The 25781-nt window shown below is 34.4% G+C and overlaps 1 protein-coding gene across 4 annotated transcripts in view; it reads right to left on the bottom strand.

Annotated features, from left to right (window-relative positions):
* Positions 1 to 25781, bottom strand: part of PAPOLA (poly(A) polymerase alpha) — a 43831-nt gene that overhangs the window by 10871 nt on the left and 7179 nt on the right. For all 4 annotated transcript variants that reach the window (XM_036383412.2, XM_036383409.2, XM_036383411.2 and 1 more), the window contains exons 2-16: positions 24138 to 24308; positions 23457 to 23523; positions 22059 to 22140; positions 21487 to 21596; positions 19558 to 19611; positions 16263 to 16374; positions 14923 to 15012; positions 14690 to 14828; positions 13149 to 13221; positions 11572 to 11692; positions 10607 to 10691; positions 6140 to 6193; positions 5250 to 5369; positions 3682 to 3791; positions 811 to 932 (exon numbers count right to left, since the gene is read on the bottom strand). In XM_036383412.2, coding sequence (XP_036239305.1) covers positions 811 to 932; positions 3682 to 3791; positions 5250 to 5369; positions 6140 to 6193; positions 10607 to 10691; positions 11572 to 11692; positions 13149 to 13221; positions 14690 to 14828; positions 14923 to 15012; positions 16263 to 16374; positions 19558 to 19611; positions 21487 to 21596; positions 22059 to 22140; positions 23457 to 23523; positions 24138 to 24308 — 1510 coding nt within the window. The remainder of the gene's footprint in view (positions 1 to 810; positions 933 to 3681; positions 3792 to 5249; positions 5370 to 6139; positions 6194 to 10606; positions 10692 to 11571; positions 11693 to 13148; positions 13222 to 14689; positions 14829 to 14922; positions 15013 to 16262; positions 16375 to 19557; positions 19612 to 21486; positions 21597 to 22058; positions 22141 to 23456; positions 23524 to 24137; positions 24309 to 25781) is intronic.

Here is a 25781-nt window from a genome sequence, read left to right as displayed (position 1 = left end):
CAAACTGTTACTGTATTTAATGATTATATTTTCAGCTCTATTTCAAATTTCTTTGGTTTTGTGGACTTCGAAATACTTTCATTAAAGTAAGTGACGTACACCAAAACAAACTGAATGTACATAAAAAGAATTTAAAGAGGATTTGAACTTAGTCCATGGAGAAGAAAAACCATTTTCTGACATAGTACTACTACTTTAAGTGACATATTACTTAATACTTCCATTGTTCTCTGAAACAGATCTACACTTGGTGTCAATAAAGACTTCCTAGTCCTTAAAACAGCATTCAATATAAAACAGCTATAGAAATTAAGCATGTTATTCAGCTATACTTAAAACAGAATATGTAGCAGTGCTTTAGCCATTAAAAAATCCAAGCAAACCTGTATTGCTCTCAGATTAAGCTAATACAAAGCAGTAGGGATTTTGAAATAGACTGAACTATTCAATTCAAAGTTTCACCCCTTCTTACTGACTCAACTGAAATTAAACAATAATCCAACACAGCATCTTAATTAAAAACTAATGCTAACATTCTCATATGGCCACAAGTAAACTGCCCAGACAGACAAGAAGATACTATACACATTGTTGATGCTCTGAGAAATGTAGTATTATATTCAGTGCACCTAATAATACTGCTACACTCAAATGAGATCATTTGCAGGTAAAATTAAGATCTCAAAATGTGATTTTAATTCTTAGATTAGTAAACCTAAACATCTAAGTAAACGTAAATTAGTAAACCAAAAAATCAAAAATTTGAGAGCAATAGCATTTTTACTGCTCTGATATATTAGAGAAGTTTACCTTTTTCTTTTTCTGAAGCACATGATTAGGTAGCAGTTGGTGAAGTTGCTTACGTTTCACATGCCTTGCAGCAATCTTCATATCCATCTCAAACATCTTGCTGTTTATTGCTTGCCTATAAACTACAATTAGAATAACATTAAGACATATTGAAGCATTTTGTAAAGTCCACTTACTTGCCCAGGCAGAAACAATTTTCATTTCAGAGCACTTATTACCCTCAAGAACAAGAATGATGTTTCCTAGTTCTGGAAGAAGAAAGGGAAACTGCCTAGCATGCCAGCACTGATAGTACAAACACAAACATTAGTTTGGAAACAGGTGACCTGTTTTTCATGAAAAATGTCTTGCAAGCAAACAGTTCTCTATATTTTCAACAAGTTTTAACTGGAAGAGCTCAGAAGCAAACTCTTTATTTCATCTCAAAGAGATTAAAGATGGAAATAAAATTTTCTCATAAGAATTACAGCATTTACATAAAATTATATTATTTGCAGGTGATTTTATTTATGCAGCTCCTGCAACAAATGGGTTTTAATTCAGGAGTTAAGTGCTCATTTGCCATCTAATGTATTAAAATTACTCTGGCAACTCACACATCACTACATTTTTATACAGAAGTAATTTATATTTAGATTTTTTCTGTTTTCTTGAGTTTTTTTGTTGCTCTGTTTTTGTTTTGTTCCTTTTTTTAATTTTGGCAGTTTTGTTTGGTTGGTATTTGTTTCTTTTAATTTTGTCTAGTATGACAAGTTATTTCTCTTCACCTTAGACCATCTGCTTCTGATAAGTCACCATGGTAATCACTAATATGAGAACTGCACTGGAACCCAGGATGCTGGGCTCAAGTAAAGCCAGGTAAAAATGAAACATTGACAGTCTCCACAACATTGAGGAAAAGCTGGGGCAGATGTATGAATAAAAACCGGTTCTGTGGCTCTTAAATACAAAAAATTCAAGAGGTATCTCCCTGATTCACTATTCTACAAACATAAGGAACCTCACTGAATAGGCTGTGAACAGGTAATTAAAAAGGTGTTAAGAGAGAGGCACACAAAGAGCTGAATGAATACTGAGTTTTAAAGCCAGTACTGCACTACTTCTTGGTATTGAAGAAGCTCATAAAGCCTCTCTGTAAAAAACTATAGTGGTTACAGCTAAGGTAGAAGCATGCTCAATGAAACCAGACATTGTTAAAGCATTCCATATTCCTGACATTAGGTCTTATCAAAGTTTCCATACAACAAAAACCTAGATCACTCTTCATGTCTCTCTTCCTCCCCTTGCTCCCACTAAAAAACAAGCTATTCTTTAATTCCATCCTGGAAAATAGTTAGTTACTTTTGATAAAATCTTAGAATCTATTCCAAAAGACAGGGCAAAGAAGTCTTTAGGCTGGATTAAAAACAATGAAGACAGACCCACACTCATTTCAGATTACCAAAAAAACCCACAACACACAAACATAAATTGTTTACTAGACTGTTACTTCTGGAAGCATATTCACAGACCCTCTGCATCACAGTTTGCAAGGATCTTGATAAAATGCTACTCCGCTTATAAGTGCATCTATTTAGACAAACTTCAGGAATATAGTGCCAATAAATCACATCAAAAATCCTAAGTGCAAGTTTTAGTCTTTTCACGCTAAAAATCTCAGACCAGTATACTACTGAAATATCTGTTTATAAACAATGTTTATAAAATATCTGTTTATAAACCTGAGAAACTAACTTCTGAATTCCTTAACTCCTTCAAAGCAGCAGCCAAGGTATTATCTTTTCTACATTCTCAGAAATTAGAATGATGTTCCTATAGTTGCTATTATTCACCTTCATCACTAATAATTACAAGAAATATTTCAATAATTCAACTCTCAAAAAAGACACGCCCCTCTGCAGCTATATATGACAATAAACAACTTTGAAATCTTGGTATGATTTATAAATATGCCTGCATATTTATTGCATTCACAGGCGTGAGGTGGAAGGGGGATGAAGGTGTTCAATTCTCTTGCTTCCTCAGACTGGGTCTTAGAAATTCAGAGACCATGGCTGCATAAGGTAACACTTGAACCTACTCCTTTAGCTCTGTAAACACAGAATATTTGAGCCTCAACTGTTGCTTGTTTAAAAAAAAAAAAAAAAAACAAAAAACAAAAAACAAAAACAAAAAAAAAAAAAAAAAAAAAACACAAAAAACCCCCAACCTGTAAATTTATTAGCTAAATCTGTCAAAGCTACTGTTCCTGACACTCTGGTGTCTTACTCCCCAGCTGCTACCAATTCTGTGCTTACAAAATTTCCGATGTGTGTACTAAGTTATTTTAGTGAATCAAAATGTAAACATCAGGAAGTCAAAAAGCTCTCTTCCCCTGAGTGTCAGACACGAAAGTAAAGATTACTGAATCAATTATCTAGTATGAAACACCATGGAATAAAAGACATTTTTGTTAATCCACTGATAAATTTAGTTTCACCAAGTAACAAAAATATTGAAACTATGCTCAAAAATTTTGAGGTTAAGCTAGCTAGCTTGCGTATGATAACTAATTCATCTGTTTAATAAAGGTTACAAAATAGTGTACCACACTTTTAGTGAGATCTGCAAGATGTATGTATAATTTTTATCACTTTTAAATGAGAACAAACTGAAAGTGATTAGTCAAAATCCTAACTAGATTTAGGAACATTAAAACTCATTGAAAGTGTGTTTCATGAAATAAAACCTTCAACTCCTCAGCTGAAACCCCTTTGTGTAGATACAATTCTACTATTGCTATGAGCATTATGAATAAAGACTTCATTTTGAGCAAAGTCAGTAACTTCAAAAAGTTTATTAATATCAGAACACCTAGAAAGCAAAACTCACCTGTGTCTGTAAAAGACTGAATGTCGTAGGTAAGATCAACACTTAAATTTTCTGAGTTTTCAGTTTTCTTAAACACCAACCCAATCACCCACATTGTACGGTATTCCTCCCTGGAAAAATTTATAAAAAACAGTCACGTAATACTGACAGAATTACACAGCTTAATAAGTTATTTGCTGCAACAGACAACAGTTGTACTTTCTAGCTCTAGTAACGATAGGAAACTGGACATAGAAAGGCAAAACTCAAGTTGACTAACAATATTCCTTTGTCATTCACAATATAAGTCATTATACACTACACATCTACCCCCAGCAAATGAACTTGGATCATCAGTAGATTACTCCATTCAACTGTGTTCCCATATAGATACTCTCATGTAGCTCCTAGCATGAGAATAACCAGATCTCAACTAGACATAGCAACTATAAAGGCACTGAAAGTAATTAGAACCTATTACCCAATTAAGCAACTTCCATTTTGCAACTTAAACGTGTCTTCAATGCTCAAATTTCTTAGCTGCAACTGACCACAAACTGCAGGTTTCAGTTAAAACCCTCCCTTTGACAGCTCCCCTCTACACGGGATGGTGAAAGAATGAATGTCCTTTGTATACACAGTAAAGATAACCTTTGCTGGAAGTATTCCCTGAATTGAGTCCTCTGAAATAAGAGCTAATTGGAGCCTCTGATTATGCAGGCAGTTGTAGCTATATCCACTCATTAAACTGGTGCTGAGGAGGTGCTGCCTGCTTTCATCCAGTTTTATTTGGAACACATGTGTAACAATTATATAACCTCTTAAAAAAAAGTAGCCCCATACTGTACTTGAAGCAGTTTATGTGTGGAAAAGGCCCTGTGCAAGAGTAACAAGGCTTTTCACATATCCCAGTAAAGACAAATTCCTCCCCCATTCTCACACTTCACACAAAAATATGATTCCTAACAAATTAATTACAATGCTATCTTGAAATAAAGTCTTAAAAGAATTTTCTGCCCCCACACACCTGCAACTGCTGTTTTGAGTGGAGGAGGAAGGAGCCAAAAAACATTTTAAATCCTCAACAATCTGAAGCACTTGATACTCCCTCCACTGTTTCCACAACCTGACAAATTCTAACCACAGCCATTATGATTTCAATGATATTCATCCCAATTGCTAAATTTTATAACATTAAATGAACTTAGTTACTCAAGAGCTCGGTTGTACAGTGCCTGATGTTCTCCCAGATTCTCAGTGCTTCCTCACAATTAAAACAGCATCAACTAAGTAGTAGTAACTTATACAGGTTGGCGGGAAATTATGCAATTAATACAGTTAGTAACAAAAATAATTTCCCCTTATTTTCTGATTAAGAGACATTCTTATACAGAATTAAAGAGTACCTAATTTAAATAACACCTATTTTAAATATTATTTAAGAAGAGCTGAGCATCATTTGTTTGCCTTTAGGTGCTGTCATTAAAAATTAATTAAGATTCTATAAAAATGTCCAATAATTATTAATGAAATTGTGTTTTAGTTAAGTTAGTTTCTCCCTACTAAATGAAGAAAATAGATTTGCTTACTTGTCAGGATTCTCCTTGGGTGCTGGGAATGACTGTGGATTCACATGAGCCAGTGTAATGAATTCGTTCTTCTCCAGGTTTCCAACTAGAATACGGATTTTTGATTCCACCAAGCCCACCCTGTATAAATGTCATTTATTAGCAAGATCTCATTAACAGGAAATAATAGAAGTATCTAACATCACATATTGGGATAAAATCCTCAACATTTTCCTTATACTAATACTTGAGACCACTAATGAATTAGTGCACATCAGATTAATTCAGATCAATAATTTCAGTTAAGGCATTACAAAACCTGACAAGGGAAGCTTAAGAATGCCCTGCAGCTCTCTCTGTGGCCTGATTTCACAAATGGAATTAAATACAAGGCATTACACATCGAGTAAAAGGCAGTTAGAAAGGACCACCACATATTTATCCAATATTCTTTTGGCTTCAGATCATGAATTTTAGAGGTAAAGAAATTCCCAATACTTGCCAATCTTAGAATTTCACAAATAAAACAGGAGAAACATGGGAAAGGGGATTTTTTTGTTTTGAGAAACAGCATTTCACTTGACTGAAAACATACCTCCTCACACAGCTTATTAAAAAAAGTGCACAAGGCATTTGTAAAGTAAACCTGAGACTTCTGTTAAGGAAAAGTCCAAGCAACAGCCTTCACTCCCCAGTTTTTCATTTTTACTGGTTTTTTTTCAGAACTCTACAGTCTTTATCCATTTAATTTTGAAACACTGACACTCCACTTTCATTCATTAAGAAGACACCTGATACACTAGATACTCCCTTGTTCAAGGTTGATGGGGGGGGGGGGGGGAAGGGAGGTTCTGCTTTTGTTTTTTGGGGGGGGTGGGGTTTTTTTTGTTTAAATCTCAAGGATTACTCACCATTCTAGTCGCTGCTTTTCTGTCGGTGCGCTTGCTAGGAGTACAATATAATGCCTTTGGAGATAAAGACAATATGCTATTCTATAGATATTTCTAAAACTAGACATTCAAACCTTAATGTTAAAACTTTGCAGTAAACTCTACATTGTAAAATACAGATTATTCATTTAAGTATATACCTTACATTAAATTAAGCTTTGTTAAGCAGAAAAAGGGGCTATGTCACAAGTGTATGACTAACAGATTTCAAAATATTTTGGAGTTTAGGGCCATATGCAATTCCACTGTAATGCCTTAAATAAAAGGTTAGGAATGTAGCACTAGTTGAAATATTTTAACACCTGATGAGATCAGAGATTTAACTAGTACAAATCAAGAAAGTCGTTCAAACTCTTTATGTGTCAGCTGTCTTAGTTGCAACATTATTTCTGAATAGTGAGAAGAGTGGTTGAGTGCACTTGCTCAAAATCCAACACTATGAAATGTGGTTTAAAAAATTTGTATCTGCATTTTGGAATTTTCTGAAGGCACTTATCTGAAATTTCCTAAGGAATGCTTCCTCTGATAATTCTTAAACTCTGAATTATTTTCCAGGATATTCAGTGTATAACCACTGTAAGCAGATTTCAAAGAGACAGTAAACAAAACAAGAACAGTATTTTAAACAAAGAAATCCAAGGACAGCAGAATGGGAAAAGATTACTTTTAGCTTGAGTTCTTAATGAGGGCACTGAGGCAATCTCACATGCTTACAGGCAAGTTTTTCAGAAGCTCAGCTGGAAGTCTTTAACATCCTAAGTCATCCAGTGCTGCACTACTCTATACAGATATGGCATATTTAGGTACCTTCAAGCAGGATTTGAAGAACAGTAGAAACACAAGAGACCAGTCCCTAGCATATAGCTCATGGAGAGGAAAGCAAGGTCAATGACAATGGAAAACTACGCTACAGAGTTCTCTGGTGCCACAGGCCTCCAAATCACAATAGCAAATGCAGATCAACAGATCAAAGTAGCAGCTACATGTTTCTCTAATAGATTTAGGTGGCAAGAGCCAAAATCCTGCTACATGCTACAATCCTCTGATTTCAGCCAGAGAATGTCAATGAAACAAGAGAACTGCAAGGGGGAAATTTGGAGAAACTTCTCTGTCCTGAACAAGATAGAGATAAAATAACCTATTCATTTTGCATTTTGGCAGTATTAACTGCTTCACAGGAAAATGTTATGGAAAAAGATAATAAGAGACCTTTATTTCTGTATGAGAAGCTACTAATTACTAGTATTGCTTTATTCTAAGGAGCACTACACTTCCAGTAACATTCCAACATCACACACATCATACCCTTGCAAAATGTCATGTCTACTGAATGAAACAATGTTTAAGCTTTTTGATATTTTTAACCACGTCTGAATCAAAAAAGACAAATTTCAAACCTGCAAATATTTGAAGAAATCGGTTTCCCAGTTACTTATTAAAAGAATCCCTGTGAAACAAACTTCTGAAGAATGACATAAAAAGAAAGTAATTTGGCTATGTCTAAAAGCCTCAACTAGCTGGTAAACACCTAGAAAAAAACCCTATGCCTTATTTATGAAAAAAATAAGTGACTGCTAACTATTTTTGCTCAGGTAGTGTTCCCTGAAAAAGATCCAATTTCTTCTCACTACCAGCTGTTAGTGCTGAGAGGGAATTATTCTCTAGAAATTTCCTACTACCATTTTCAATAAAATTAAATAATTTGTATTAAAAACTAAGATACCCTTAGTTTTAAGAGTCCAAGGTCTCACTGCTAAATTTTGCTAAGATAAGATTTTTTTATCAGTGCCTCATTCATAGTTTTATCACAAAGCACATGTGTTATTCAGAAGTATCTATCACTTCATTATAAAGAAAAAATGGTCTTAGCTTAAGCTTCTGCCTCTCAGTGGTGACTGTTAGATTCTGGGTATTATTCTAAAGTGTATCAGTTTGGGGTTTTGTTTGTTTGGGGGCTGGGATGTTTTATCACTGTCTTCCATTCATAATTATTTTCATAAAAATAATCTAATGTAGATAGATTTATAATACATCATTAGATATGTAGATAGAATTATAAGACATCATTAACACACGTCTTTCTAAAAAAATTACCCAAATTAGAGTCGTATTACTTTCTGGAGGAAAAAAAAAAACAAAAAAAACCCCCAAAAAACCAAAAATACCAACTGAGAACACCTGAACATGTAATTTCAATTTTTCTTTATTACCTTTCTGGAAATTACACTTTTATTCAGTACTTTACAGTCCTATGAAGACAAGAATTTAAACCACCTTTTTAAAAGGTATATTTATATTCTACTTATTTAGCAGAATTATCTCTCAACGACATAGAAAGAATATGCTAGAGCTCATTAAATGAGTGTTATTTCTCTCAAAATCCTGCTCTCTTGGTCTTAAGCTATAAGGATTTCACTCTCATGTAACACTTCAAACTCATATCCATTTGAAATTCTTGTTACTTCCCTGTAAAACACCCTATCTACACGTTCATTGTTGTTGCCTTTCCCTTCTAAAAATTTAAATCTACATGAAGGGCAGACAATACATGTTGAAATTCCCTAACTCCAAGTAATTGCTGACATTTAAAAATAAGAAAAAAATAAGTAATGAAAATCAGATTTCCTAATTTTCCTAATTTCTAATCTGCTCCTACTATGCAGGAATGCAGCAGCCTATAGATTTCCTTGGTTTATTTTAAACACAGACAGCAAGTAAAAAATGATTATGAACAATAGATATTCAGCAACTAATTGCCATTGAGAGTGATAGATTACTGAAGCTATTCTTTCAGAGATTAAAAGAAATATTTGTCTCAGAGCAAAGATCAGATGGTCTCTTATCTGGCAGAGCATTACACACTGCTATGAATTTCAGAAGAACATGCCAAGGCATCTACAATTTAAACAGGAGAAGAGTGTGAAGAGGGGAAAAAAATTCAAAATATCTTTTAGATGGAGAACTGACCAAGAGATCTAACTTTACTGGATACAGACTGCATACAATTATTTACTTCGTAAATACTACTAACTAAAATTATAAAATTAACCTAAGGGAAAACAGAGAAAATCCTGGGTAATTCAAATTAAAGCAGACTCCATAATACCATTCCATACTTTAAAAAAATCAGAGCAAAGACATCTTCTGCAAAACAGAAAACTTGGATATATAATGTTGAGCAAGAGAATTTTATTGCAACACCTGGTAAAATGGTTTAAACTGGTACACATAAAAACATGTATTAAAATGGAGATTAATTCAAATGACAATAAAAGCTTCCTATTTTTTTCTACTTTTGAAAGAAATGAAGAAAATGTACTGGGGAACTTATGAGCAACCTCTTGAACAGAAACTGATTTGTCTGCAGACCACTTTTTCCTTCAAAAAATAATAGAATTTAACAGTGTTTTTTTAAATGTTTTCAATCTTAAGCTCCAAGGAACAACATAAAAGCCATCCAAATGTTTTAAAGCTTTTATCATGCAAAAGGTATAGAAACAAAACACAGACACATTATGAAGGTCATCAGTCTCTTTTAATGGGGGAACTGTATATTTCAATCTTGTTTAGATTAGTACAAAACCAACCAACCACTCAACACAAACAAGTGTAAAATATATTTGATCTTGATTCAAGAAAAATGGGTCTCCAATTTCAACTGAGGGCAAAGAAGATGTAGTCCATATTTTAATAATCCATATTTATTATAAAAATACAACTTTCAGCAAGTTCGTATACATTTAACAAGCTTCTGCCCACAAGTATATTACTAGAAACCCTGAAAGTGTGAAGTGTGAATTTCAGTATTTCCCTCAGAGACATTACAAAATTAGAAAAGCTAGGTGTGAGTTAATATAAGATCCAAGAGCCTTAAACTTTAATGAAAAAATCTATTAATAACTAGTACAACTGGTAGTTAGTCAACACAATTGCAAAAATACCTTTTATTATCAGAGTAAACTGCTGACTATATTGACAGAAGAAAACAGTTTTGAGTACTTATTCATCTTAAGTACTGACCTTCAGAGTAAGCAAACATCTTTTTTTCTTGGGAAGGCCCATTGTTAGAATGCTTACTGACAGGACTAAATAATATTTCTATTAGTCAATCCACCAGATGACACTTCTTCAATGTTACTGGTAGGTGGCATACCAATTCTAGAGTTAACTGGTGACATTCTAAATATCTGCTCAGGGACTAACTGGTTTCTGAAATACAGGTTTAAGACACAAAATGTACCTGAGGAGATTATATACTTTCCACAGAAAGGACAGTAGTGTATTCCCTCTCCCACGCTAGAAAATAATCCTAACAAAACACTTTTTGGACATCTAATGTATGTATATTTATGATCCTGTGCTACAGAGCATTATGAGGTAGTTCAACTGATAAACTTTAAATATTCTGCCATGCCATAAAATACATACTTGTACTTCTGAAAGAAGTTTGGAGCTTCAAAAAGTTTGGACCACTCTGCCTTACTCAGCAAAATTTCATCTGTGATAGCAAGACCTAAATTATAAAAAAAAAAAAATTTAAACTTTTTTTTAAAAATACAGTTTAGTATCCAGAGTAAAGACAGTTTGTTAACTAAGCAAAATCTACTAAGAATTACTTCCTCCCTTCAAATTCACAGCAATTTATGAACAAGAGTTATAATTCAGTCATACTTTCATTGGTCATTAGTTAAACAAACCATATTATTAAAAACCTCAATCTGTGGAGAAATGTACGTTAATTGATCTGACTGATTATTTCACATATTTTTGCTCTGTGGTGTAACAGAGCTCCATTTTGATTTTTTGCATATGCCACACTAACTATTCAGTTCAAAGACAACAGATCTTTCCCTTTTATCACCTCTTGTGCAATGCATTTTACAAGGCAAAGAAATAGTGAGTCAATAAGATACTGCTCTGAGAAAGCTAGCTGTAGTTGCTCCCTGCATCAAATCTACTTCTTGCTTTGATAACATCTTCCCTTATCTGCTACAATTATAAATTACTTGCATAAATCCAGAGGACTCATATTCAAGAGAGTCTAATGACTTATATTAGGCCTAGAAACAGGCATCAAGTGGAACTATTGCTAATCCTTCATGTAACAATCTAAGCCACTAAAATGAAGTTATTATACCATTAGTTCTAATTTTCAGAGCACAAGGCATCCTCTTTTATTACCCTCAGTTTTTAAGAGTGAAGGACAGACCTGCAGAAGGATCCACTAAGTTTGCACTGTTAAGTGTTACAGGCCAAGTTCAACCTCCCTCAAAACAGTCTGTCAATAAGTTTTTTAACATCCACCCACCTCCCCCTTTCAAAGCATACCCACAATGAAACTATTTTAAATCTGTCTGAAAACATCTATATAAAGAGCATAAGATAATACTTACCTTGTTTAAATTCCTCAACCATGACCATCCGTGTGGAAACGGACACATTGTACGTAGAGTTCTGCTGTGGGTATGCTGGTGTAATTATAGGCATAAGATGGTACCTATCACTGGGGTTTACCTACATATAACAACAGCCAATCAGTTTTCTTCAAGCATACACATCAGTTAACAAATTTGGATTTCTCCCTTTACTACAACCAAGTCTTAAGTTCTAAGAGACCTTCATTTCCAGACCAAGAGTACAGAGAAAGTTTAGAAAACAAGAATAATGCTTTCACAAAGGACATCTTTCTGAACAACAGTGATGTGGGAGGGCTATAACCTGTCAGCACATCAAGTTGCAGGCATTTCTAAATCCAGAAATGCCAACCAAACAGAACAATTTCCCTCTTTAATAAGAATTAGTTTGTGATCACATGAAACCAGGGACACCTCATCGCCATATGAGCACCTTCTGCAGAATGACTGTCTTCGGACCTTGTGAAAGGTATTTTACACTTTATTTCTGTAACACTACTGAAAATTAAGAGCCATTTTAAGAAAAGAGGCTCTATGGAACCTGACAGAAGCATCACTTGCATTAACGTACTTTTATTTAACAGCAGACAGGGTAACAAAAAAAGAAAGGACACAACATACACACCAAAGTACATGAAAATATTATTAGGGTAACAATCTTGTAGAAGGTAAATAAAAGATAAAACCCCTGCCATTACCTTAGCCCACTTTGATTAGTTACTACAACAGTTCCCGCCACACACTGACCTCAAACTTCCTGTTTCAGGAATAACAGACTCAAGAACATGTTTTCAACCACTTCACATATTTAAATGTGAACTTTTGTCAATCAGAAAAAAAAGACTTGAAGTACAGAAGGGAATACAACTCAACCTCTGATACTTACACTATTCGCCAAAATAAAGATTAGTTGAATACTACGATTGACAAAACAGCATTGAGCACACTCATATTATGTCCTACTGAAAGCTCACAATGGGAGCCATGCATCTGCTGCAAGCTGTTTCACTGACTGCCTGAAGGACAAACATGTCCAATATCCTTAATGTAAGTGCTACAAAGATGGAGATCAAGTATTATTAACAATACACAAAACAACTAAAAAGACTTCAAGTTATGATCTTCTTTGGTGCAAGATGAAAAGACACTTTACCACAACTATATGGAACCAAGTCTATCTTGCTGTAACTTGCACTGAATTTAAGATACTTGCAAAAGTAACAGGCTTTAAATAATAAGCAAACTATTTTAAGATTAGAAATATTCCAAAAATGCATCACTTTAAGACATATAACTATTTATGCTGAATTTTTATTAAGATCACGTATTGCAAAAATTGGGAGAAAAAGTACATTGTTTAGCAAGTGTGCTTCAAGCAGTCAATTCAGAAAATTAGGGAAACTTTGTTCTATACTCAGGAGAATTAGAGGTTACCCATGAAGATATAACACCACAACATTAAGTTCAATAAACCCAAAATGAGGTTCACCTAGAATTTTTAAACAACCGAATTTATTGTACAGTGTGACTTAGAGGGGAAAAAATAACACACTAACCCTTGGGTCCCATACAGGCAAATTAAGATTGCATTCTTCTGGCTGTTTCAATAGCACTGGATTTGGCCATTCCCTGTTCAAAAAGATTGTAGCACTGAATAAGACTACTGGATACAACCATGTATGATACACAAACAACACTTTTGAATGTGATCCATCTTAAATCTTCTCTCAAAATAAAGCACCATTTCCTCACGACTAGGCTGGTTTAACTGGGGCTGTTTAAATAAGCTGTATTGCTGAACTACAACACAACTGCAATTAGCTTCTCCAGGGCATCAGCACAAGGCATTTTCTGTAGTCCTGAAGGTTTATAACCACTGGTTTAGATAACTAATTAAAACTCCTCTATATTCTTCCTGAAATATACTAATCAAAGATAAATTCCTCTGTGAAGATTGACATTGAGTCCATCTTCAAGCCAGCTGTTTCATGGACAAGCTACAGAACAAACAGCCAGCACAGTTACAGGCATATAGCATCATTACAAACCATATGTATTAAAAGAACATTATCATCGAGAAAAAACCTTTTTAATTAAACACTAAAAAGTAACACTTGTTCTCCAAGTCATCTTACCCCATGAATAAAAATTATCTTCCTATAAAGAACAGAAGTCAGTTAATCTCTTGGAATTTGTACATTATGCTCCTATGCTATGCATGTCCAAACTGGAGAGAATTCCAAGAAACACATTAACCAGATTGCAACCAATTCCCCTCTATTGCCTTGGTGTGGCAAAATATTACTACATACCTCAAGGAGGCAATAAAGCCTATTAATACAAGACAGTGAAAGTGTGCAAATTATCTTCACATTAAGAAGAAAAGACACTAAACTTGGAGGAAGGCAACACCTTGGTGATTCTTAGAGTCTGTCAGTGTCTCATGAAGAATACAGGTATGCAAATATGGACTTTCAAGAAAAACAGTACTCATCTGTAAGCTGCAAAGTTCACTTTTGTCCCATTTGTTCTAAATTTACTTGGAATGTTCCCATCAGAGTTATTCAAACCATGCTTCTGAGCTAACTAGCTCAAGAGTATGAAATGGCATATAATTCTGAAACACCTACCACTCTACAGTGAAAAGATTAAAACCCACATTTTTGCCATTGGTTCTCTTAAATTGCATTTAAGCTATGTGCCTAAACCAGATACTGGCATACCTCCGTTATCCATTATCCCAGTACCTGAATGTTAAAAGACTTTAAATTTTGGGGTATACGCTATTATTTTGTACTATAAAAGTATTTTATCTGAAGAGTATGGCTGAATTACAAAAAATACTTGAGAAATTTTTAATTAAGAACTGGGTGGCTTTGGTTTGGATGCTTTAAAAACAAGATATGTTGGATGATTTACTGAAATCTAAGCTGACAATTTCTGGTGGCAAGAACAATGCTTCTAACTTAATTTGGTAACAGCTGAAAATGGTACCATAAAAACAGGACTAAAATTTAGTGTCTACAAACAATTTTATTTTAGTTTAATCTAAATTAAAAACAAACAAAAAAAAAAAAAAAAACCAAAAAAAACATACCATTTAGAAAATACCAAGAAAAATTTATGTACAAGAGTTGATGCTATTGCATTTGGATAAAGCTGGCAAGTTCTTGCTACTAGCATAGCCCAGGAAACACCGCCAAGGAAACCTAGTATATTGGAATAGATGTTGTGGCCTGTGGATCAAGAAGAGAAAGACAAAAGGAGAGACATGTCAGTAACCAGAAGAGGTAGTGAAACCTTCACAAATTTTGGAATATAACTGCTTACGTTTTGCCCACAATTTGATAGCTCTCAGTGTTAACCTGAAGTTGTCAATGTTTGGTACTAGATGCAGAATTTCATCGGTTACCCGGCAACCTGCAAAAGAAAGAATTAATTACAGTTGCTGCTTCCAAAGTTATTTGCTTACTTATCCTCCCCCACTGTCAACACTACCAAACTTTTTAGACAAGCATGCTGGAAACTCACTTCCCATTCTGATCAATTTTGGTTTGGATTAGAAAGCTTCACGTATTTTCATGTGCCTCTTTTCACTTTTAGTGTTTTATGGCAACACTCAGGTAAGCCGATTCATGAGCACATAACTACAGATTTGGACTGCTACTTGATTTTTTTGCTATTAATGAACTATATAAGCTGTTGAAGGAACAAACAAGTTCTGCTGTTAGATGAACAGATGAAGTATATCATGGAATGTGCAGGTGTAAGTTTTCATGGTATAAGTCCTCATGAACCTACAGAAAACCTGCCAGCCATAGGTCAAAGCTTTGAATTGTAAAGGCTAGGCTAAAAAGAATAGTTTTTAAACATACTAGCTCTACTACTATTTTGATGGCATATTTTAAGACTGTAACATTATAGATGGCAATATTAACTGCTTGATTTTATGGGGCTTTTAATACAGAATAAGTAGTACTTCATTGTTACTAAGTAGTTGCAGAGAGCTGTTTGGAAGAAAATAGTATTATCTAAGACTACTTTTAAAGTAAGAGGCAACTACAATGCTAGAGATTGCACAAGATGTGAATTTCACAAAACAGTTTAAGTGGATGTGATGATCTCAAATTATGAAGTTTTTAGTTTGTAACAACTATCAGAGCTCCTCAAGCAAACATGCTCCTCTTCCCCCTCAAGCTGCAGCCAGGCTGAAACCCCTACCATCCTGTACATAAATAACCATTTTTTAAATGAAGGTATTATAGAGAAGTTAAGGGTTAACACAAGCTACTAAAGAACTGACCTCAAACTGACAACATTTTGGTATCTCCAATTTATCACTGAACCAATTTAATGTATGTTTATGCAAACACAAATTAAAAAACAAACATAAATCTTTATTTATAAAAATAGGTAATGCTTCACACAAAAGTCTTGCAAGTCCCATTAATTTCTACAACCATATACCAACCAAACAAGAGAAAAAGATCATAAACAGTCTGGTCAACAAGCAACAACTCTTCTTTCCAGAATAGTATAAAAAACTGGCAATAACTTTATTTCCTGCTATGAAGTTGCTGTATTTTCAGTCAAATCCACAACTACTGTATCAAAGAATCTAGGACAGTTAAAGATTAGACAAGCTGATATACAAATCAGTACATACATACCATTAAGACTTCGTATGCATCTAATGTCTAAATTTTTAAGTAGGCTGTCGTCACGTAGATCTAAGTCCTCAGGAATAGTTTGCAGTGCTAATCTTGCAAACAAAATATCAATCTTAAGAACAAAAAAGAGGCAAGACATTAGAAAACTGTTCTTTCTTCTGTAGGATTCTCTAAGTCATTTTCATCAAATTTACTAATAGTAGTCTTGCTAGAACAAAGAATCTCTTTAAAAAATACATACTAACATCCTTCACAGACACTTAAAGAAACGCTTTCAGATGCTTCATCTATCTTATGGCTCCTTTTCCAAGAGGATAAAATACCCATTTAGACTAATATACAACCAGCACACACACAAAAACTATGCTAACTGCCAGGGTAAATAAAATCACTTGAGAACAAGCATCACTTCAAGGTCCAGAATACAAAATCCTACCAACATCAGAATGCGCCATGAAAACATAAATCCTGGTTTTAGCTGAACTATTCTCAAATATTATAGAGAAGAGTTCTACAGAAGACTGAGGGGAGTCCCCATTGCATCCCCTCATGAGGCTGTTGAACATGACAAAGCGGCAGGTACAGATCTCTTCACTCTCATAACCAGTTACAGGACTCAAGGAAACAGCATAAAGCTGAGCCAGAGGAGGCTTAGATTACATATAAGGGAAAGCTTTTTCACCCAGAGGGTGGTTGGGAGCTCATAGAGGCTCCCCAGGTCAGTGATCACAGCCCTAAGCCTGACAGAGTTCAAGAACCATTTGGAAAACCCTCTCAGGCTCAGGGTGTGACTCTTAGGGTGTCCCACATAGGATCAGGAGCTGGACTTTGATGATCCCGATGGGTTCCTTCCAATCCAACATATTCTATGAGTCCATGAAAATTACCATGGTAATAAGAAAGAGCAGGATACCTTCTCCAACCCCTACAAAGCACACATGTAACTAGTTGACCCCATATAAGACCAGTACCTATGAAGAGTCTACATACCTGATTACAGAAAAAGTTTTGAAAATTCAGAAAAATGCTTAGCAAGCATATACATTTTGAAACTACGCCCAATTTCGTGCTATTACTTCTACAATACTTAAACATAACAGTTTTTCTAAACTGTTCATAACATCTAAAACACTATTCAGCACTGAGTTATTTTACATTGCCCTGCACACAAGGACACTGCAAAGTGCAGAAGTCAGTTTGCCTTTCCATCAGTTGATGAGAATATCAAGTGCCTATCAGCAGACTGTCTGCAAGGCAACAAAGGCACTTCACCAAATGAGGCTTTTAACCAAAGTGGCTATCACTTGACCTACAAGATGATGAAATACTGAGTACTACTGCACCAAGAACTAAACTGGTCTAGTTACATTAAAATTATTTCAGATAAAGTGAAGCTGAAGACACCTTAAAGACTTTTTGTAGGTACTTAAAACTTTGCATCCATCAGTTTTAAACTATGAAGCCTTTCTCTACAGAAAAGTATTTCCAAAGTATTCAGTGCATTTTGTATTTCAAAGTCCTTAAAAGCTGATCTTATCAACAGTCTGTATTACACACAGAAGTTCCCACTTGAGTCAAAAGTACTACTTCTCAGTGCAAAACAAGTTCAAAATTAACTTCAGCTTGAAATTCTGCTCTGATCTCTAGAAGGTCTAGCACCTCTAAAAGATTCAAAGCTCATTGACATTTATTTTTAAAGAAAGAAATTAACAGTGTGTCTTATGTAACTGGGGGAGAGCTACTGGCAATCAAATACAAAGTACTCAACAGGAAAACCAAAACAAAATTTAAAAAGTTGTTTATTTTAAACAAGAACATAAAATGGGTATGTAAAAATGTATTGTCAGAATTTTTTTTAAGTTTTAATAACAGGATCACCACAAAACTCAAGTCCTTTTCTTCAGTTATACCCTCTGGCATGTTTTGCCTGGGTTAGCAAAAAGAAAATGAAATTAAAATCTTTTGATACTGACATAGTTGGGCACAAACACAACTATCAGAAACTGGCCCAACAGCACTGGTATATACAAAGAGTGTACTTATGCTATAAGAAAAAGTACTCTCATGCACTGTTAGCAACATGAGTTAAGTCTCAGTAATAAACCTAAGCCCATCAAAGGCCATCATAAATTACTACATTGGAACAAGATGTTACTTCTTTTAGAGGAAAGAGTCCTCTTTTTTCCCCTCTATTTGGTCTTGTATTTCAAATTTCATTTTTTAAAAAGGAGAGACAACTCCAGCTCAAATGACTAGTGGGAAAAAAAAACCCAATGTACAAAAACCAAACTGACCAGAGGACAGCTATGGCAAGTTTCAACATCTAGAATGAACACCTAAGCTATGTAAACAGCAAACAGATTATCCAGAAACATGCTTCTTAATACCCAACTGCATATAGTATAAAATGGCTAACAGATACAAATTCCCAGACTGGAAGAGATAAAATTGCCAATCTTGTGTACAATACTAGACCATATCATATGCCAGAAGATTAGCATGGGAATTCTTTCCCCTCTGTAAACTAACCTTCTTGTACACACCAGTTACTGGTTGAGATCATCCAACTACAAGTCTCATTAACTGTGTGTATAAACAGGTCATATGTTTTTGTCTTGTCACCAAGAGATGACAGCTGGACTGTGTAACAGTCTGACAAGAATAAACAGAGTATCTTTTGAAATCGCCATTCCTGTTTCCTTAGCAAAAATCAAATTAAGCAAGTTCAGTACTCCAAGACAGCTGATCCATCAGGCTACAGCCACCAAAACCATTGTTCAGGTCACGTGTTTACAGATATGTCAAGAGATCAGGACAAAAGGAATACCTTCAGCAGCAAACTTTTGATAACTACTTAAAGACTACAACTTTTAATAATGTAGGATAACGAAGCAAATCTTTCATGTTTGGACAGTTAATCATTAGCATTGAAAAACAATTCTGAAACCACATTATTTAGAAATATAAATTTATTACATGATAAGCCTAAATAATGCCTATACTGATACTCTACAGGTCAGTAAACTAATCAGTACAAGAAGGTAGCAGAGCCAAAAAAAAAAAAAAAAAACAGGGAGATATTCTGCACACAGCTTTAAGTCCATCAAGAAAAACTTATTTCAGTCTTAAATCTCCACTTTAAATTACACAACTGAGGACTGTTGACAAAATCTTAGGTATGAACTTGGGAGAGTCACTTTAATAGCATTCCTACTACTGAATAATGACTTATTAAGATCTTAAAAACTTTGTTTTAACCACATTCTATCAAGACAAATTAAAATAAGATCTTTACCTCTATTCCATCAAAACAAAGTTTAATAACTGGGACAAAAGCTTCTTCAACAGCCTGGGGGAAAAAAAGGTGCATTTTATTTTCAGTATAGAGAACATTTATAAACAATAGCTACCAGGTCTAGACAATCGAAATGCTATTTATATCAACGCTTTCAGGTTGATTTTTGTCAGCAATGTCTTTCTCCACCACTGAGAACTTATGCAGTAAGCACTACCTACTGTCTAGATCTTAATAATGATCCAAACTTGTACCAACCAGGTAACGATGGTGTTACCTCCAGGTTCAACCCTTTTCTCCCTACACAGAAGACATGATCTTTTACTCTCCACAAATATCTCTTAAGTATTCCAAGTCCAAGCTATGGAGATTCTTGCTCTAAAAAGCCTATTACTTCTGCTTCTAGACTTGGTAAAGAAATGAGGAGAAGACTGTGTATGCAGCCTGACATCACCTAAAGCAGTCACCAGTCTCCAGAGGTCGAGCACATTTTGAAAATGTGTTTTGATGAACAATGTCACAATGGAACTTCACATCTTTCCTGGAATCAGCTATGAGTACCATTTTCCTGAACTGAGCATCTGAAGTAAATGCAGATCTGCAGCACATTGTTTTAGTAAAAGCAATGAACACTGCCTACCTCTAAATAAGAAATACTCTGAACTGTTGGAGGATTAACTTCCAAAAGTATTTCAGTTCTTAGAGACAAGACTACTGCCTGTGCTCAACCCTTAGTTAAGGTTATCTTAACATTACTTGTTGGCAGGATGGATCGACCCTAAGCAAAAATCAAATTTAAAGCGTCTCACACTCACTACAGCAATCACTAAGAAAGTTTATGCTCCTCTAAAGATGGAGATGTACAAACCTCAAATACTAGCTGGAATGATTTAAAAGTATTATGACACCCTGGCATAAAGGTTATTTGTATCACTACAGTGCTACACTGGATACCATACATACCTTGCTGCTTAATCAACTACATTACCTGGAGTTAAGAGTTTACAGTAAAGGTGAATGGAAACCTGAAAATCTGAATCCTCTCAAATAAATACATGTCAATTTAAAGATTACTGAATGTGTTCAGATAAAGTATTGAAAACAGTTGTTTCAGTGCATATAGTGTTACCACAAGATGTTTGCACTACCCTGGTAGTTACCAACTACAGGATGCATAGATTAGAAGAATGCTGCAGAGTCAGTTCCATTTATTTTAAGAAAGCAGGACTAAACCAAAGACTTGCCAGCAGCTATCTTCATCTAAAAAATAAAAAACTGGAGCAGAGAAAATTTACTCTGAGCCAATATCAAGTTTAAAGCTCCCACCAGCTGACTCGGGGAGGTGTATCACTGAGGTATAACACAAACAAAATACTGCATTAGTATGGTCTTCCACTACTATAAGGGAAATCTTCATCTTTAGAAGCTAAAAATCATGCACAAGCGTTTAGTAACAAAACACGCTAAAAACATAGCTTCCCTTTTCAAATGCACAGTTGACAGCCAATATAAAAAGTTTAGTTAATATCAATCACCATTACTGTTTATGTAAGCACGGAGTTATAAAAAAGCAGCATAAAACCTTCATTAAAACTAAACAAGCTTAGTCCTGAACCCTGTCAAACTAACATTTATATTTGTGTCTGCCTGCTTCTAGAGAATAAGCAGAAATTTTGTCATACTAACACACATCCTAAGAGAACATTCTGCCATTCAAATTTTTAAGTGTATCTATTAAGTGAGACCAGAGAAAATTTGGAAGGACCTCTATTTATTTCAACTCTTATGATAGGCTTTGCTCCAGGTTAACAAAAAATCTTAAAGAAGGTCTTAACGGTGAAGTTATATTTACTTATTTAATGCAACGTCTTTCACTACAGAATTCTCCTAATCCTCAGGTCAACAAGCTGTACCAGGTGTTCCACATACCCTCAGATCTTTCACTTCTTCTTGTTGTTTTAACTTTTCATAAAATGATGTGAAAAAATCACTTCTTTCAACATGTCTTGGTGCAACACACAGGGCATCAATATCAGCACCTGAAATTGTTAATTAGCAGAAGTATATTACTCAATACTTCACATGCATAGAATGCCAGCAATAGATATATTTTTATTAATAATTAAGCAGTAAAATTTAGTTTCATCACGTGGAATGCACGGTTTTTTTGAATACTAAGTCAAACCAAATGAAAACTAATTCATGGCCAATAAACATACAGAACACATACATACATTCTTGCTTCAATTGTGGAACACGTGCAATTTTCAAAGAACAAAGCATGAAAATTTAAGTATACAACTTGCTCTGTCTTTAAATCATTTTCAACTTTGTTTCTCAATTCATGATAAAAACATAATATAGGAATATAATTCTTTTATTTAGAATGAAGACTAGAGATGGTTAACCAAAAAAATTAAGAAATCTAACACCACCTCAAAATACAGCAAGATCAGTCATTAGCTCAAAGACATGGATTTTTATCACAAAAGGAAAATTACCTTTTGTATGAACCCCTAATCTATACGATCCAAATGTAAAAATTTTTCCTCCAACGTTTTCTATTACCGATTGCGGAAGATTCTAAATGGAGCAAAAAAAAAAAAAAAAGGTTATTTTACTTTAACAACTGACAACAACACAAACCATTTATTTTCAAACAAGAGGAAAAATACTGCACAAAAATTATGCTGTTGAACTACTGAAATAATCTCAGTATTTACAGAAAAGACTGAGATACCTTTGCCACTTGAATCATTTATAACACTTCAACCACATTACACATTACCACCTCCAACCTGGTAATTGTTGCACTAATTCTACACTTCAGGTGCAACAGCTTTGTGATATTACAGAGATCAAACATTCTGATTACCACTCAGGCATTTTAGACAGACGTAGAAATAGACAAAATATTCCAATTTAGAGCAACTCAAAACACAGCCTACTCTATCAGTTTATTACATTACTTTCAGAGACACTTGTACCACAGCCTTTGAATAAAAATTTGGGGTTAGGAAAGGCATTTATTTTATGTTTAAATTGTTTAGGTACACCTACTAAATTCCTAGTCTTTAAAAAACTGTTGAATCCACAGCACTGTGGGCAAAGAGGGCTATCCTTTCATAACAGGAGCAATGCTACAACCTGAAACCCTACATGAATGTTTGTTTACACAGAAGACAAAATAAAGCAAAACTTCTATTTTGCAATGTACATGATATTAACTTAAGCAGCTTTCCATCTTACATGGGTCATGATATTCTTACTATTTTGTTTTCAAGGACCAAGACACACATAGCAGGGCTGTCCCTGCCCATAATCTTGTTCATACATAAATTCTCATTGCATAAGTATACAGAAAACATACAATCCCAAATACACACAAAGCAAAATAGCTTAAAAAAATCAGGTGTTTCCTCTTAAAAAAAAGCCTACAATCACACAAGTCTATACCCTTCAAAAAATATGTGTGAGAGCAGTGATTGCTATGACCTGGCAAAAACAGTATCAGCATTATCAGTGTACAAAAGTAACATTACAGGAACAACATTCAAGAAAAAGACCACAGACCAAAAAGATGCAGGAAGTTCATTTTAAGATCAAGCACTGTTTCACAAAGGCAAATACTCTAAGCCTGTGATTAGTAGACTACTATATGCATGAATTTGGAGAAAAAGTCAAGTTACATCTATCAGTTTTTTTCTTTCACAAGGTTCTACTATGAAGGGGCAATGCTGCTTGTAAACAAAAGAAACTACACAAGGATAGTATCTATCTGTTTTGATCCCCAAATCTAAGGTTCATCCCACTTATTACAAGAATGTGTTTTAGAGTAATCTTCCTACAGCACTCTTAAGAACACAATAATGGCAACCCCATGTAAAGTACACCCATACCTTGCTTTCACTGATTTCTCGTATCCATTCCTTTACCAAGTTATTTAATTTTCCCAAAATTAGAATCCTATTAATAAAACAGCAGAATGACAGGTTACAAACTTAGACAAAACTAGTAGAAGTTCTTATCATTATAATGTGATCATCATTACACAGTAAGCCAACTTGAGTAACATTACAGATCTAATTAGACATCTTGTTATATATACATATATACTGAAAGAGAGTTACTCCTACAACATTCACGCTATTTTTTGCCCCTTAGAAACATTCAAGAGATTTAAGCTCCAAAAAAATGAAAGCATGCAAGGCATACACACATGAATTCAACTCATTTGCAAAGTAAAATGGTAATTTGTATAACTCCTGCATCTAAAAGAACAGTGATAAGCAGTACTGAGAGGGGGGAAAAAAACCCTAAAGAAAGCTTAATAAGGAAAAAAAGTATAAGGTCCACGACAATGAAGTAGTAATTAAGGGGAAAAAATGCAAACCAGCCTCTTAAATTTAAAGGCCATTTTAATTCCTCTCTGTGTTTTGAGGTATTACTCTTAATTGAGAAAAATTAAGTTTACAATTCCAGTAGGCTTTTAAGAAAGCATTTGAAAGAACACACACACACTTGGTCTACAAGAGTCACAGATGAACCTTATGACAGGACACAAAACAGTGCTCACTCACCTGCGTTGCAGCTCCTCTTCCTCTTCAAACACGCCATAAGGTTTTAGGGTTTCGATTAATTTCTGGGTAAGCATGCAGTCAAACTCCTTGGGGGCAGCTAAACTGATGGGTGAGGTAATGCCATAATGCTTCTGTAGTTGCTGTGTTTGTGATCCCTGGGTTGTAACGGGACTAATAAAGGCAATTAGATAAAGTTACTGACAGAAACAAAACAAAAGAAATTTATTTTTTCTCATCAGAGTAGACAAGAGACAAGAGATACATACTAAGAAAAAAAGAAGTTAAGCCTAGTTTGAGCACTTTCATCCCAAATCACTGTTAAATCTGTCCTGTTAAGGACACCAACAGAATTACCTTTCATCTACTCTTAATATGCATTCAATTTTTTCCCCCTTTATTTTTTTTTTCATTCTACTAGGGCAAAAGCTCTATCAGTTTGGGTTCCTTCACTTTCATAAAGCCTAAAGCAAAGAGAATCCTTCATGTCAAAAAGTCAAGCTGATAACAAAAGTGAAAATCCCACTCTTGGCAGGCATAACATTCCTTGGCATACTGCTCTAGTATCAGTCCTGCATGTTTACACCTATTATATACTATTTCTATCATACAAAATGAGAATTATTTTCACAAGGCTAGCTACCTATTACATGTGGAAAAACTAAAGCAATACTTCAATTTTACTTCCATTATTTGTCACCATGATCTCAAGATTTCATTCCTCATTTCCATAAAGACTATTAAAAAAATTAAAAATTGACAAGAACCCACAAAACTTGATATAGTTTTCCACAAGTTAAACCCATTTAATAACAATTCCAAGTACTATAATTGGTTTGCAATCAAGAATTTAGTCACAATGCAAGCCTGAGCACATGTCCCTTCGCTCATCAGCAAAAAAAAAAAAAAAAAAAAAAAAAAAAAAAAAAAAAAAAAAAAAAACCAAAACAAGGCACATCAGGAAAAACACATTAAAAAGTGCACATTTAAAAAAATTAACTGTCAAGTAATTGTGGGGACTAGGGCAATGTCTGGGAAAATTATTTTATACTTTTATCCCTTAGCTAATAAAAAAATCTGGTAGGAGTTGAATAAATCATATACATCCTAGGACTTTAGGTGTCAATGAAAACATTTTTTTAAAAAAAATCTGTTCAGATGAATTACAAAAAACAGTAATTCAAGTTAAGGACAAAGGAAGCCCCTAAAACTTTTTGCTCCTTCTAAAACTTTCTTCTCTTCAAAAAAAAAACAAAAAACTTTAGGAATGTCAACACAAATAGTACTTTCAGCCACTTAACTGCCTCTAAAAAAGCAGCCAGAAAACAAACAGTGTCAATGTATAAACATCCTTTGAATATTTTAACTTATACCACAAAGCAAGTTGTTTGAACTACATTTTCTCCCCTATTGCCAACTGTTATTTTGAAATAAAAAATATATGCTTTTTAATTTAAGACTTTTCAGTTTACTTTTGCAGGTTTTTTAAAGCAGTAGTACAAAACAATCAATATTTTAGCTTTGTGTAAAAATTTCCTGATGGTCTAACTCTAATTTTCACCCATTCTTAGCAAGAAACTGAATCCAATTCAGCAGATATTAGACTTCATTAAAAGGGCTGGCAAAACACAGCCTGGCAGGTGCTGT

The sequence above is a fragment of the Molothrus ater genome, chromosome 6, assembly GCF_012460135.2.
Source record: "Molothrus ater isolate BHLD 08-10-18 breed brown headed cowbird chromosome 6, BPBGC_Mater_1.1, whole genome shotgun sequence".
Lineage (NCBI taxonomy): Eukaryota > Metazoa > Chordata > Aves > Passeriformes > Icteridae > Molothrus > Molothrus ater.
The sequence above is the reverse complement of the archived record's forward strand: the minus strand, read 5'-3'. Positions and strand labels throughout refer to the sequence as shown.